Raw genomic sequence first — 16,046 nt, forward strand, 5'->3', positions numbered from 1 at the left:
CCGGGTCTTTTAAGGGGTTTCTGATTCTTTGTGAATGATTGATTGATTTACCTGAGAGATAAGAACGAACACAAGTGAGAATCAAATGAGCTGTTTTTCACTTGCAGCATTTTGTTGTAGAGATGTGAACAAAAAGCTTTAAAAAAATGCTTACAAGGGCAAAAACAATACAGGATTCATTGGGCAGCGACTTGATACCGAGGTCCTTTACCCAGCCACATACAAAAAAGTTGTAAGCCTCCATAATCTTCCACGCATCTGTTTTGCGGTGTAGAAGGATGTCTGCAACACCAGATAGTTCGAAATGTCGGGGAACTCGACTGAAGGGTAGTTTTCGAGATTGTATGTATAACAAATCCTTCTTTCCCAGACTGTAGGAATCAATCCCATTGCACATAGCAATCTTCTAAATATATCTAAAGCGAGCAGTGGCTTCTAGATTACGAGCATACTTTTATCGCTAGTTGTTTGCACTACGGCAGCCGTTTAGACCACCAGCTATTTCACTTCCGGTAAAACCGCTAAGAAAAGTTGTGACCGAAACCCAGCAATGTGGGGCAAAAGGATCTCTGGCTATACTTCATGAACCCCTGCTTTAATGAAATGTCAGAAATGTTAGTGAAACTTTTTTTTTTACTTGTTTAATCTAACAGTAAAAGAAAAATGCAGATCTTCGTGAAAACGTTTAGCGGCAAAACCATCACCCTCGAGGTAGAGCCCAGTGACACCATTGAGAATGTCAAAGCCAAGATTCAAGACAAGAAAGGTGATTATTATTATTATTGGCAGTGAGTTGTATTGTCCATTATTGTGTAATTTGATTAACACCAGTGTTTTGCTACAGGCATCCCTCCTCACCAGCACCTTCTGAATTTCGCTGGCAAACAGTTGGAAGATGGACGCACGCTGTCGTATTATAACATTCAGAAAGGTGTGCGCGCTTTATTTCCAAGTTGTCTTATTAAACAGTGCTGTCAGTAGGCGTATAATGACTGGTATAACCTTGATGGAAGCGATTGATGTTGCTTGTATGACAACTTGCATAAGGGTGTATAGAACTACTGTGTATACGAGTTACTTGAATTTTGTTCTAGTATTAAATTTGATCTTAATAGATGATCTGTCAAATCCAATTTGGAGATGTTCAGCATGATGCTGAGATCCTCATACACTCTTGCGACTTGAATGTCTACAGCGTAATGGTGCCACGCTTTAAAGAAAAGCTATGCTGTGTGTGTTCTTGGTGTTAAAAATGAAATTAATTGGAAACTCTACTTGGGTATCTAAATGGCACACATCAGAGCTCACCTGGTTAAATAAATTTGTTCTAGTTTAAGCGTTCCTTGTTGAAAGGTAATGAGGTGACTTTTTTTTTTAAATAAACTTCAGAGTCCACCCTGCTCCTGATGCTGCGTTTGAGAGGAGCCTTCCCTCAGGCAGCTGGCACAGAAATACAACTGAGATGATGATCTGCCGCAAGTAAGGCCCTAATTTTTGTATCCTAATATGCTTAAATATATTGGATATAAAACCTGTGCAAATTAAGCATTAAATCCAAAAGATCTGTAATCCATGGTGTATTAATCACACTCTGATGTCTGTAGATAAACTTATGCACAAGTTAATGTGTATTCCAAAACTAGTTTTAAATTGAGTGCTGGTTTTGTCTTCAGGTGTTACGCCCGTCTTCATCCTCGTGCCATTAGCTGCCGCAAGAAGAAGTGTGGACACACCAACAACCTGCGCCCCAAGAAGAAGCTGAAGTAAACTGTAGCACAAGTGCGCTTGAAAGATATGATTAACAATAAAATGTTAAAGAAATCAGTGTCTCAGTACTTTAAGTTCGAACAGGTGACAAATGCACACGGTGTGTAATTTTAGCACAGAAAGAGACTATGAATAACATTCAAGGCCAGGCTGCCTACATGTGTGTAATTCACTGCACAGTTAAATTTCGCAATAAAAATTTCACTTGCCTTATAAATTGCAGGCAAAAACATTAAAATTGATGCTGGAAATGTGCATTTGCTCTGCTTACTCACTGCCCAAGTAAGGCTGTTGATATACATCAGTCACCATCATGATTTTAAAGCAAAGTCGGCAATCTGTGTTTGAAGAGTAAAGCTCTAAAGTCATATGCTGTGTGGAGAGAAAAAAAAAAAATGCTAGTGGCGTGTTCATTGCAGAGGAGCTTGCTTTATTTTTATTTAAAACCTGCGTTTGGATTTATTTCCCTCAGACAAAGTCTTGTATGTACTGTATGAGGAAAAACATGTCAAGTCATTTCCTCGTCATACACAGGTCACATTTTACAAATACTCAAGCAGTAAGTTTCCTGAAGCAGTGACTGATACGTGACCATGCAGCCTTATACAAGTACAAGGTCTGTGACATCAAAATTGAACAATGCTTAAAAGCCCTATATCTAACTAGAAAAGTACAGTGCAAGTTCCACCCAAGCCACAAGCTGCCGTTCCTAAATGCAGGAAAAATAGCCTTAACTTGTAATGAATACTTGCCTAGAAATATCAACCTACATGAACCTATTAGAGTAAGTTGTGCATTACCTACAGTACATTTCAACTACATTTGTACATTTCAGAGCAATTTTTCTTTATTCCTTCCATCCCATATTATTACTTATGCAGGATGACTGCTAGATTAAATACAGACCAGAACATTCTACCAACCGAGCAGTACAGTCCTCAGAGAAAAAAAGTGATGTGTCTGGCTCTGATGCAAAGAAACCGCATACACTTATCAAAATTAATCTTAAAATTGAGTTCATATCAAGTTTCAAAATTCAGATGGTATAACTCATGCTCACCATAAACTCCAACTGTTGCTTTTTCTTTTCTGTGCCATAGTACTGATTATTATAATGTTTTCAACTAGGACATAGTATAATGCAACGTTTTATATATTCTTTCTATTCCGACTGAGTTTCCCACTACTGAAAGGAAACGTTCTGCTGTGCGTCACCTGACGTATCAAAAATATACTTTACCTCCAAATCATCAACTGAATACCGACAAACTGATATTTATTGCTAAACTTAACTGAAAAAAAAAACCCATAAACAACTACAGAAGAAATCATTGTGTATGTGTAGTCACTAGCCTCTGATATTCTCTATTTGAAAGCATAGCTACACTATGTGCTGACATGTGGCGCCTCTCAAGCGGCAGCCATTCTGTTTCTCCGAGCCGGGCACAGAGACTGGCTTGCTCTCGCTCACACCTTCACCTTAGCTCCAGCTCTATCAGTCAGAAGACTGCTCTACTTCTCGAGCAATTTGACGAGGCTCTGTCGCAAGTCATTGAGGTCAAAGAGCTTGATGTCGAGGATCTGGATGACCCTCTGGACCTCGTTCTCGGTGCGGTCTCGATCCTCCAGCGTGGAAGCCAGACTCTGCTCAGCACTCTGCACCCGTCGCTCCAGATCCAGGTTGCGCATCTCCAGCTCCTGAATAATCACATACAACGTTTATCTTTTTTGCATGCAAGTTCAAGCATTTGGAAATTGGATACCAACAGAAAATGTTTAAAAGAAACTGATGTACGCTCACTGCACACTTTATTAGGAACAAACATACACCTATTCGTTCATCCAACTGTGTAGTAGCAGTGCGACTGGAAACGCCTCTGTGATGAGAGGAGTCAATGGCCAGATAGGTTTGACTGTAGAATAAGCATAAAAGCATCTCAGAATGCTTAACACAGCACACCTTGAGGGAGAATATCACATCAGGTTCCACTTTGGTCAATAAAGAACAGAAAGCCAAGGCTGCTGTGGGTGCAGGCTCATCAAAACTGAACAGCTGAAAACCAGAACGTAGTAGCTCATCAGGCCTGCCATCAAAACAAGTTTTGTGCAGAAGGTCTAGTTCTTTCAAATAAAACAATCAGAACTGAATTCCATTGAAAACTGCAGGAGGATACGATTTAACTGAAAATAAAAGTTGTGAACAATTTGTTCACAACAGGAAAAATCAAAATAAACAACTAAGTTTTGTTCCACGAGAGAAGATCTACACAAAACAATCAGACTTGAAATTGGGCGATAACTGCGAGAGGAGATACAATTCTTTTTTTTTTTGGGCTTTTTTCACCTTTATTGGATAGGACAGTATAGAGACAGGACAGGAAATGAGTGAGAGAGGGGGGGGGGGGGGGGGGGAGGATACCCCCAGGAGATACAATTCTAATGAGAAGTCCCAAAATTCGTGAAGTTGACCTAATTAGTAGTTTGTTAGTAAAAGTTTGACAATACAATGACCAAGTGTTACGCAGAAGGACTAGTTCTTTCAAATAAAACAATCAGAACTGAAATCCATTGAGAACTGAGAGAGGAGATACGGTTTAACTGAAAATAAAACAGTTGTAAACAAATTGTTTACAACAGGAAAATCAACAATGACCAAGTTTTGTTCCTCAAGTGAAGATGTACCCAAAACAGATCAGAACTGAAATTGGATGAGAAATGAGAGAGGAGATGGAAAGAAAAAAAAAATTCTAGTGAGAGACCTGGAAAATTTGTTAATTCGGCCTAATTACTAACGCGTTAGCGCCAAAAAAAAAAAAAAAAAAAAAAAAAAAAAAAGGACAACCAAGTTTTGAGCAGAGTGAAGAGTTATTTCAAACAAAATCAGAATGGAAATCTGTGGAGAATTGATGGAAGAGATACGATTTAACTGAATTGTGGACGGACGACACGCCATGGCAACAGCCAGATGAGCTAAAAACATAGCCTGGTCTGACGAATCTCTTTCTGTTAAGTCACACAGATCAGAATTTGGCACCAGTGGCACAAATTCATGGACCCAACCTAGCTTGTGTCAACAGTCCAGGCTGGTGGTGGTGGTGTAATGGTGTGGGGAATGTTTTCTTGGCACACTTTGGGTCCAACAACCAAATCAACCAACCATCACTTGAATGCCAGAACCTGTTGAGTATTATTGCTGATCATGTGCATCCCTTCATGACCACAATTTACCACCTCCTAGTGGTGACTTCCAGCATGATGATGCACCATGTCACAAAGCAGAAGTCATCTCAAACTGATTTCATGAACACCACAACGAGTTTAGTATTCTTCAGCGGCCTTCCCAGTCACCGGATCTGAACCCACGTGGCAGAACGGGAGAAGGTGGGCCTGAAACATCTGCAGAGATTGCATCATGTCAGCATGGACCAGAATCTCAAAGGAATGGTTTCTAACATTGTGGAATCCATGCCAGGAAGAACTGAGGCTGCTTTGAGAGCAAATGGATGCCTTAATCCAGTACGAGTATAGCGTTTCTAATGAAGTGATCATTAAGGGTAGATTGATTTAATTTGTATATACTAGAAGCAATTAAATGCATTTTATTATTACACACCATTATATGTACACACTATACTAGAATAAATTAAATATTAAAATGACAAAACTTGAATAACCCTGACCCGAACCAACACTTTCAGTGAACCATTTAAATCGCTGTTCATTTATTTCAACACACTAGCTGTAGTGTTTCGGTTGAAAAGCCCTGATCATGACCAGCTGGCTTTATGAGTCGCGGCTCACACAGGGACTGCTGTGGCAGTGTGGGTGTTTCTACTGAGGCTCTTTTTTTGGCACCTGTAATCTGTGAATGGCTTCCTCTCTCTCCTGCTCCATCTCATGGAAATCAGACTTCTTCGCTTGAAGAATACGAATTTCCTGAAAAACACACACACACACTTCCCGAGTTGGTACTCCCTCACAGTAAGGAATTTATCAAGTACTGGTTGGATAAAAGGAGTCTGTTTCAACTGTGCAGGATCTCCATAAAGCGGTCTGGCTCTTAACCTTTACCTCATCTTTTGCCTTGAGTAAAGCCTCCAGTTCCTCCAGGGACTGTGTGAGCTCATCCTTCAGCATGTCGCTGGGCCCCTGGCCTCCATGGCTCTCCAAATCTGACACCTAAACACACACACACACACACACACAAAACTCACCCAGGGTTAATAGTGTCTAGGCTTATTCCTGACATTTTAAAAGAAGAACCCCTGCATTATGCAATGATCAACCATTGTGTTGGTGTGAGAGTGTCAGAGTCAGGATCCCATTCAGCTCTTTGAAGCCGCCTTCATAATGAAGTCCATCACCTCTGTAATGAAGATAAATTACCTTCGAGCTCTTGAAAGAAAGCCTTTTACTAATTCCTATTTATTTAGATATTCAAAATGCTATGCGAAAACAGGGACTGAAAGTAGGGCCTCTTTTACACAGACTAAATAATTTTAATATCGTTCCACTTTCAGTCAACTCTTAAAATGGGCCTGAACAGAAAACGAGTTAAAAATCACATGACATGGGATCAGAAAGAAGTGACCTTCCTGTGGAGAACTACACAGACTCTCGTACACATCATGAGCTCATAAAGTCTGCGTGAAACTGTGTTAGCCCCCTTGGGCAGAGCACATGCTTATTGATACTATAGTTAGCACAACAGTGCTCTCCTTGTTCTCCATTTTCTTTTCAAATTTATCAATCAACACAATACATCATGAAACAACCTTCTATGCATTTATACAATGGCTGTTTGATTATTTGGGGGCCCCAAGAGCACTTCTGTGGCACAGCATGTTACAGCTACTAATGCAGTTATATGGCTCCAGTGGCGAACTGTTACTATTAGAGCTGGGACTTGAGCTCAGCCAAAACTTCCAGACACACTTAAAAAAAAAAAAAAAAAAAAAAAAAGCAGCAACAGGGCAAAAGATTTTGCAAGGGATTAGCAGCAGGCTGTCAGGTCGCTCCATTGTGTGTCGTTCAGGAAATGAATAAGTACGAGTGAAAAATACAGTACTGTGGCAAGCGTGCGTGGAAGAAGAGTCTGGAGACAGAAATCTCAGTTTCTCGGCCGTTTCACTGTCCTGACTGCTTTATTAGCATTCGCTAACACTACTGATGAATGCTACACTGGCTGGAAGGTGACTTCACTGCTGCGCTGACTTGCTGTTAAGCTTGTGTTGGCCTTCAAGATGGGCCTAGGGTGATAAATTTTCCATCCCTCCCACTAGAAATCAAAATCTGATTGGTTAATTCATCTGTCACTTCCGACAGAAACATACACTGCCATGGCCTTCTGTCCTGGCAATGAAGTCCTAACCAACAAGTGAGCCAGCTCTAAGCTCTTCTCAGCCTAGAGACAACAAACAAACAAAAAAATCTCATTGGATAACTATTTTAATGTTTTCAGGACAGTAACCCTTTCATTTCTGAAGCAAATTTGATAGAAAATGAGGCCAAATTACAAGAGAATAATTATAATGAAAGCAATTAAATATAACATTTGAAGTGCTGATATGTTTGGGCCTTCTCTGAAGGCCTAGAAGGCCCTGACAATTCCCCTCTGGTAAATACTATTCTAATTTAGCAAAATTATTTTGTAAAAACAAAGTTTTTTGTTTTTTTTTTAAAAAAAGAGGTCATTTCTATCACAGGTCTCGACCCACAGCAAGCGATCCAGACAAATCCAAGGGTGCCAATACCTTCATCCTAGTGAAAACAGAACTATTTGAGACGATGTTAAAAGAGCCAGTCATTCTTTTTCTGTGGCTGAATTTCAAACGCTGTTACTATAAGTAGGTGAAGTGGCTCAGAGAAATTGCCACAACATATTGTATGCATGAGCATGTGAATGTGTGTGTTCATGGTGCCCTATAATAGACTGGCATCCCATCCGGATGAAAAGTGAGTCTTGGCATCATCAGGAAAATCCTGTGCTGGCTGATCTGCATTATTCGAGACATCCTACTTGCATATACTTATCCTCTCTGATCAGTGATTTATTTGCAATACAATTTTTTTTTTTTTTAAATGTGTACATTTTCTATACTACATGTATATTTTATGCATGTTCCACTTATAATGCATTTCCCAGTCTCGGTCTGAACGCTCTGGAAATTAACAGGTGATGTGCTCACCAAACATCATCGATTTATAGTACTATCAATATCTAGGCATATTAACATTAATAACCAGGTATAGAAAGGAAGTCTCCAACTATTCTGGATTTTGTAGTCAACCTGGTCTAAGCCTCGTCTCCTATCGCGACCCCATCTCCTCTCTCGTCCTTGATAACCGTCATAGCCCTGCCCTTGGGAAATCCACACCTTTCTGCATGTCAACAGAATTGACACAGAGAATAAAGAAACAAATTAAATCGGCGAACTTGTAAAAGGTCTTTGCCATTTGGAGAGTCTTAGGAGATGCTAGCTTATTTTTAACTATGTAATGTGCAATGAGAAAAAAAGGAAAAAAAAAGATCCCCCAAATGAGGAGCTGACAGTTCCCCTTGGTGATTTTTCATTTCTCCTAACTAGGGCATTGAAAGTAGGATATAGCTGTCCTACAAACCCTACTCTCTCTGTGTCCCACGAGACATGAACCATTTTCAACCACCTGGCTGCCTGTTTCATACGAGAGAGAGAGAGCACAAGAGAGAGAGGGGCTTGCTCAAGTCTCTTCTCACCCTTGTCCTTATCAAAAGATCAGAGAACAAAGTTAGGGCAGATGCCTATAACGTTAAGTGTGATAAGTGATGATCATTTTTATGACTGATCCGCAGCAGCTTGCATACTGCTGAGGGGGTGTCTAAAATACAGCCACGTTCTTCACACTTACAATGGAAGCCAAATACGAACCAAACAAGTTCGCTCTGAAGTCTGCCGCTGGCGCCCCTTATAGAACGTGTGGGTTATAAATTCATTAACGCCTCGATTTCCTCTGTTGACTAAGAGGCTGAGGTGGTATGAACATTAGAGACCACCTTGACAGACCCATTATAGAGTTTATGACATTACAGGCAGGTTCAGTAAGCACTTAAACTGGTTTAAATTTCATAGAAATATAATGGGATACCATTAGCCTCCTGCCAGGAACCAGACTATAGCTTAAGTTCCGATTAGATCTGGGGTGAAAAAAGGGGGGGGGGACGGGGACCCAGCAGGTTAAAAGTTAACAAGGCAGTTTCAGATTATAAGACAGGAACTGGTCACACACCGTTTCCAGACAAATTACCCTCCACTCTGTATTATACATCTAAATCACCCACATTAAGAGGAACATTAAGAGTGCACCGTAACCTCATTTGCAACCTGAAACCCTCCACATCTAGCACTTCCATAACGGCTAATAATGCAACTGGGGGATCTGATCGATGGGACTCCTAATAAGCCCGAACACTGTTTTACTGTTCAGTGAAATATCACCTATGTGAAATGAAGTCTTCATTATGTTAAGAAAGACAAATTACAGATCATTTCAGATTTAGCTAGTAATCCGAATTCACTTCCTCTGCATTCAGAGATGTGTCACAAAGGAAAGGGTCATCATAAGCAACTACCAAACAGTTATGAGGCCAATCAGTGTATCAGGTCAAATTAACAAGTAGATTATTCATGGTTTCTCCTTTACAAAAGGAAAAAAAACAAAAGAAAACACACATACTGTATGTTTGGACTTGTTTCTTTGACTGTACATGTTGAGCCCAACTCAAAGAAAAAAGTGATTATGACTCATCCAAAACACACCATTTCCTTTTTTCCAGACTGGAGTGAGTGAGTGACTGAGTGAGCGTGCGCGAGTATCCAAGGACTGCATTTACTCCTCAATATGGTGGGATCACCTGTTCTCGCAGCCTCTCCGTCTCCTCCTGATAAGCCACCAGCTGCTTCTTCCACTGCTCCACATTGGCATTAGCTTCATGCAGCGCTGCCACCAGTTTTGCGTTGCTGTCCTGCAGGGTGAAGAGCTCGGCCTCCAGGTTCATTTCGCAGATGGAGCTGCGGCAAGCACGCAAGAAGCAGCAGCGTCACTTTCAGATATGGATCAGGGCCAGGTTCCCCCCTCCCCCCAATTCAGGTTCAAAATTTAATTAGCTAAAAGTTCCAATGTAAATATTTGAGATGAGTTGGAGTGACTTGGAACTTGATTTCAGGGCCATTTGTCAAGCTAATAATTAGGTCCAGGGACTGTAAAAGAGCTTTCAGTGGCTATACTGCCAGTAAAATTGATTAACATTTAATTAAACTGTATTAATAAATCATGTTATTTGAACCTTCAAGAAATTGAAAGTGTCATCACGAAGTACACAGCTTGCACAATTCATTTCGATCAGTAGTTCATAAAGTAGGAGCCAAGGACCACCAGAAGTCCAAAAAAAGCATAGTCAGGGGGGTGCAAATTACAACCCATCATAATCAGAGTTATTATATTTATTATGGAGTTCTTATTATTTAATCCAAACCTCAATAACTCAAAAAACCACCAGACTATACATCAGCCCAACATGTTATTCAAAGTTCAAGAATAAAAAGGCTCCGATAATTTATCTTGCAGTTCCCTAGCAACAAAAAGTTTGAGCACCTCCGATTTCAAAGACAATGGATCACTAACAGGACCAGAGATAAAAAGTCTGAAAATTCTCGATGTATACAATGTACTGCATACATCCATGACTGAATAAAACCAGCCTTTCTGAATGAGCAATCATAGACTAGATAGAGACTATGATTAAAGTCACAGTAATTTGTGCTAGCTGACCTTTGTCTATTTGAAGGTCAAGGAAAAGTTGCACCCTGTTGCCCTGAACAAAATTTAAAAAAAATGATTGGGGAAAAAAAAAAAAAATCATGAAAATTGACAGTTATAAGTGATTGGAAAGGGGAGGAGGAAAACAAACAAACAAACAAACAAAAAAAAAAACACACCCTGTTTTTCATGGATCATTCCGGTTTGGTGATCCGGATCAGCACCAAAAGTCATAGCAACATAATTCAGCCCAGAGATATTCATGTGAAATTTGGTGATGACTGGTTGAAAACTGAGGGAGAAATAGCATCCTAAAAAGCATTAGGAGAATAAGAAGAGCGAGCGAGCCTGAGTGAGTGTAACAATTTATGCTACCACTGCTAGCGCAAATTAATAATCTCCAAAAAGGAGTGATAGATAAAAAGGGAACCCCTGTGCAAGACTTCTTTGTCAAAATATTACCAGAGAAAGGGCAGAAGGCTGTTCAAAGACTCACCATAGCAACCCTTGTTAGAAAAGAGCACCAGTGGCCAATAACGGGTAGACAAGACAAAAAAAAAAAAAAGCCAAGTGGAAAGGGGTTAGAAAAAAAATGGCTCAACGTGAGAGTGCATGTGCAGTCACAGATGCACTGGATTCAGCACTTATTTATGACTCAACACTAATGTCTGTTCTTCTTCCCTCCTCCCCGAGTTCACACTATGAATAGTTTCAAATGATCAAGAGTAAGTTCACTGGGGTGGGGAAAAAAAAAAAAAAAGTACTTCGTGAACAGAGTCTATTCCAGCATTAGCAGTCATGGTAGTGATGATTAAATCAGGTTTTCATCTTGTAGACAGTTACTGTTAGGATCCATCCAAATAATAAATGCATTGTACCACCAAAAATGCAAAGCAGGATGCGATAGATATGCTAAAGCTCAAAACAGAGTGTACTGCAATTGCAATTATTTTGGAAACTAATATTACTTTTGCAGAGTTTGCATGTTCTCCCCGTGTCCACGGGGGTTTCCTCCGGGTGCTCCGGTTTCCCCCACAGTTCAAAGACATGCAGATTAGGCTAATTGGTGGCTCTAAATTGACCGTAGGTGTGAATGTGAATGGTTGTCTGTGTCCATGTATCAGCCCTGCGATGACCTGGCGACTTGTCCAGGGTGTACCCCGCCTCTCACCCGTAGTCAGCTGGGATAGGCTCCAGCTTGCCTGCGACCCTGTAGAACAGGATAAGCGGCTACAGATAATGGATGGATGAATGGATATTACTTTTGCACTACAGGCCAAAAAAAAAAAAAAACCCACCAAGTTTGGTCTGAAGGGTCTTATAAAGGTCTTACCCTTCAGAGAGCATCTTTTTGATACGCTCTTTCTCTGATGAGAGTGTGATGTCTGCGCTCTGGCTCCGGAAGAGTTTATCCTCCGGCCCATTCACACACATCACCGGTGGTGACTGCAATTCGTCCGAGAGATCCTGCAATACACAGATCAGGATTAACTTTCTAGATCTCCTCAAGTCTTTTCTTTTTTACACTTTATATTAGTTTAGTCACTTTATATTAGACCAGACGCACACCAGATCGCCATACTGATTGCTTGTCACAGTAACGCCATCATGAACAGCTCTGTTAATTGAAAATGGTCTCATCCCGTTATGATGTTAACCACTTACCCTTTCAGGACCCAGTGACTGGTGCAGACTTGCATTCCTCACTCTCCATAGCTTAATACACACGTTTCAAAGTTCAAAGACATGCGGTTAGGTTAACATGGGGCAGCCTTGGGCTAAAGTGCCCTTGAACAAGGCACCTAACCCACAACTGCTCCCCGGGTGCTGTAGCGTAGTTGCCCACTGTTCTGGGTATGTGTGTGCTCATTGCTCACGGCTTCAGATGGGTTAAATGCAGAAACGAATTTCACTGTGCTTAAGTGTATGTGTGATAAATAAAGTTGTTGTTCTTCTGTTCAAGATGCATGACTGAATTATAAGCTGAGACTTTGAGGAGTTAAATGGTTTTGTGATTTAATGAATGCAACAATACAGAGAATTATACTATACAGGCTAGGTATTTAACAAAAGGGGATATACGCTACTGGAATGAATAGGCTGACACTGAAAAATGAATGCTGCCTCAGGGGAATATTGAACAATGCATCTACTCTTCAAGGAATATTTAGTAAAATAAAAGATAGATGAACTAGGATATTATATAAAGGCTTAGATAATGTGTCTGGATTCAACAAAAGGTAGAATATTATGGAGAGAAGATTCAGTAATTGTGGTTTCGTTTTATTCCTGCATTTGTACATAATGGGGCGGCACGGTGGTGTAGTGGTTAGCGCTGTCGCCTCACAGCAAGAAGGTCCTGGGTTCGAGCCCCGGGGCCAGCGAGGGCCTTTCTGTGTGGAGTTTGCATGTTCTCCCCGTGTCCGCGTGGGTTTCCTCCGGGTGCTCCGGTTTCCCCCACAGTCCAAAGACATGCAGGTTAGGTTAACTGGTGACTCTAAATTGACCGTAGGTGTGAATGTGAGTGTGAATGGTTGTCTGTGTCTATGTGTCAGCCCTGTGATGACCTGGCGACTTGTCCAGGGTGTACCCCGCCTTTCGCCCGTAGTCAGCTGGGATAGGCTCCAGCTTGCCTGCGACCCTGTAGAAGGATAAAGCGGCTAGAGATAATGAGATGAGATGAGATTTGTACATAATGCTAAATTAAGGTCAGTTCAATCCTCAGCTCACTGCAAGTTGGCCTAGTGGTTAGCGTGTCCACCTCTCAACCAGAACATTATGAGTTCTACTTGTGGTTGGATCATACCAAAGCCCAATCATTTTATTAAATAAATAAATAGGGGCCAGCTGGTGAGGCATGCCGCAATACAGATGCAAGTAGAGAGTCAAACTCTCACGGTTACCAGAGGACCAGCCCTCCATTGTAACCCTAGCTATATAATAGGCAAGAGGCCAAGGGCTATAGAAAAGGAGATAGGTGTTGTATCCATGCGCTTCAAGAGCTGGGACAGGAAACTGCCTGGGAAGACCAGATCATGGCAGGGGAGGGACTTTGACTTGCCAATCCTCAGCTCAGGTTTACTGTCTATGTGGTATTCTCCACATTGTCTAGTTTCCTCCTACCTCCCAACACGCCAGTAGATGGATTGACTATGCAAAACTCATACTGTGAATGTGAATACCCATAGTGTATCCCTGCCTTACACCCAATGTCTCCGAGACAGACTCCAGATCCGCCATCATTTGAGGGGGAAAAGAAAGAGAAGGAGAAAAAAAGAAGCCTTTTTAGCAGTCCAGTGTTGGTGGACTCAACAGAAATCTGGTAAACTCCTGTTTACCAGTAGATCCTCTTCCTTCCTGGTATCTGGTAGATTCCTGTTCTTGGCTGACAGGAATGGAACCCAAGGTAATCTGATGAAGTTGCCCATCCACCAAGGTTCCAAAGTTCAACATGCTGGGTGATCCGAGATGCCTTTCTGCTCACCGTGGTTGTAAAGAGTGGTTGAGTTGCCTTCAATCAGCTCAAACCAGTTTGGCCATTCTCCTCCGACTCTGCTCATCAGAAAGGGGTTTCCACCTGCAGAACTGCGACTCACTGGATCTTTTTTTGCACCATACTGTGCAAACTCCATGAAATTCTCAGATGATCAACAATTTCTGAAATACTTAAACCAGCCCATCTGGCAGTACAACCATGCATGGTCAAAGCTACATGAAACATGACTGTTTAAATATAACTGCATGACTCTGCAGGTGCCCAGCGTGTCCTAATAAAGTGGATGGTGAATGCATTTTCCTCCTGAGGCTGGGTACTTTAGTATCCAGTCACAAACAATCTAACAACTAGCAGTAATGCATGATTGGATTAGTATCAGTATCATTGTCATTCTATTCAAGTTTCAAGGACATGCAATATCTAATCTAAACCTGATCAAAATCCGTTTGAAATGAAGGAAAAAAGGGGTCATGAGAACAATTACGCAGAGATCATCATCATGCGTGTCCTGGATGGTTAACTAGTTAAAAACCTGTATTAATCCTCCTAGAAGACATTAAAGGACAAAGTAAAGGACAAAACACGGCCAGTCTCCCTCGTGATGAAGAGCTGCTCGTCCCTGCAGCAGTGTGGTAGGATGCAACAGGCTTTAGTAAGAGAAGTGTCACAGTAGCCCCTGTAGACAGTTTAGTGTGATACAGCAATACTTATTTTTGCTGCCATAATTCTGCTCTTGGTAGACATTTCTGTAACAGCCGCACTGAATTACTAAAACAGAGCTTAAAGGAAACCAGAGCAGAGGACAGACAGAAGTTCTTGACCCAGGTAACTGTGCTGCTCCTGCATTGCTGGAGTGTCTCTAGTGCTTGTACAAATTCACAATAGTTCACTATGGTGCTTTGTCGCAAGTATGGTCATCAAGCTGAACATACAACTTTATCCTAAGTACGTTTATACCACAGCGTTGTTGAATTCTTCAGGTTTATATTGAAGTCAATATGTTGACATCACTTTTTTTTTTTTTAAGTAATGCACCCATTCTAATAGCAACAACTTGTATGGCAGATGAGCCACATAAATGGATTTTAAAAAAAAAGGGGGGGGGGGGGGGGGCACCGCTCAAGACCTCGGTTCAACATTTTTGCAAGGTCTCTCCAGTGTCAGTGCTTTATAACAGTCAGAAGTAAAGTTGTAACTTTACTTACACCACGGCATGGCTGAATGTTCAAATCTGATTGGTCAGGTGTGCATTTTTTCGTCAAATGATCAGCCATAACATTAAAACCAGCTGCCTAATATTTTGTAGGTGCCCCTTGTGCTGCCAAAACAGCTCTAACCCATTGAGGCATGGACTCCACAAGAGCTCTGAGATATGTGGCACCAACACATTAGTAACAGATCCTTCAAGTCCTGCAAGTTGCGAGGTGGGGCCTCTATGGATCCGACTTGTTTCTCCAGCACATCCTACAGATGCTCAGATTGAGATCTGGGGAATATGGAGGTCAAGTCAACATCCTGAACTTTTTGTCATGTTCCTCAAACCATTCCTGATCAATATTTGCAGTGTGGCAGGGCACATTATCCTGCTGAAAGAGGCCACTGCCATTAAGGAATACTGTTGCTATGAAGCAGTTGTACCTAGTCTGCAACAATGTTTAGGTAGGTGGTACGTGCCAAAGTAAGATCCACATGAATGCCAGGTTTCTTTACAGAACACTGTCCAGAGCATTACACTGCCTCCACTAGCTTACCTTCTTCCCACAAGTGCATCCATATGATGTAAAAGAAAACACGATTCAGACCAGGCCACCTTCTTCCATTGCTCAATGGTCCAGTTCTGATGCTCACGTGCCTATTGTATGCTCTTTTGGTGGTGGACAGGGGTCAGCATGGGTACTCTGACCAGTTTATGGCTATACAGCCCCATATGCAGCAAGCTGCAATGCACTGGGTGCATTCTATCATAGAACTTTTCCAGAAATTTGTG

General features: G+C 41.4%; 1 protein-coding gene and 1 pseudogene across 1 annotated transcript in view; one reads left to right on the forward strand and one right to left on the reverse strand.

Moving 5' to 3' along the window:
• Positions 1 to 655: 655 nt before the first annotated feature.
• LOC132871797 (ubiquitin-ribosomal protein eL40 fusion protein-like) lies at positions 656 to 1,821 on the forward strand (annotated as a pseudogene).
• Positions 1,822 to 2,176: 355 nt separating this feature from the next.
• The window catches only part of LOC132871798 (homer protein homolog 3), a 59,469-nt gene continuing 45,599 nt past the window's right edge, over positions 2,177 to 16,046 (reverse strand). The window contains exons 6-10 of the mRNA XM_060906309.1: positions 11,897 to 12,030; positions 9,659 to 9,815; positions 5,839 to 5,946; positions 5,623 to 5,703; positions 2,177 to 3,465 (exon numbers count right to left, since the gene is read on the reverse strand). Of these exons, the coding sequence (XP_060762292.1) occupies positions 3,280 to 3,465; positions 5,623 to 5,703; positions 5,839 to 5,946; positions 9,659 to 9,815; positions 11,897 to 12,030 (666 nt within the window). The 3' untranslated portion in view covers positions 2,177 to 3,279. The remainder of the gene's footprint in view (positions 3,466 to 5,622; positions 5,704 to 5,838; positions 5,947 to 9,658; positions 9,816 to 11,896; positions 12,031 to 16,046) is intronic.

Source organism: Neoarius graeffei, chromosome 23, assembly GCF_027579695.1.
Source record: "Neoarius graeffei isolate fNeoGra1 chromosome 23, fNeoGra1.pri, whole genome shotgun sequence".
Taxonomy (NCBI): Eukaryota; Metazoa; Chordata; class Actinopteri; order Siluriformes; family Ariidae; genus Neoarius; species Neoarius graeffei.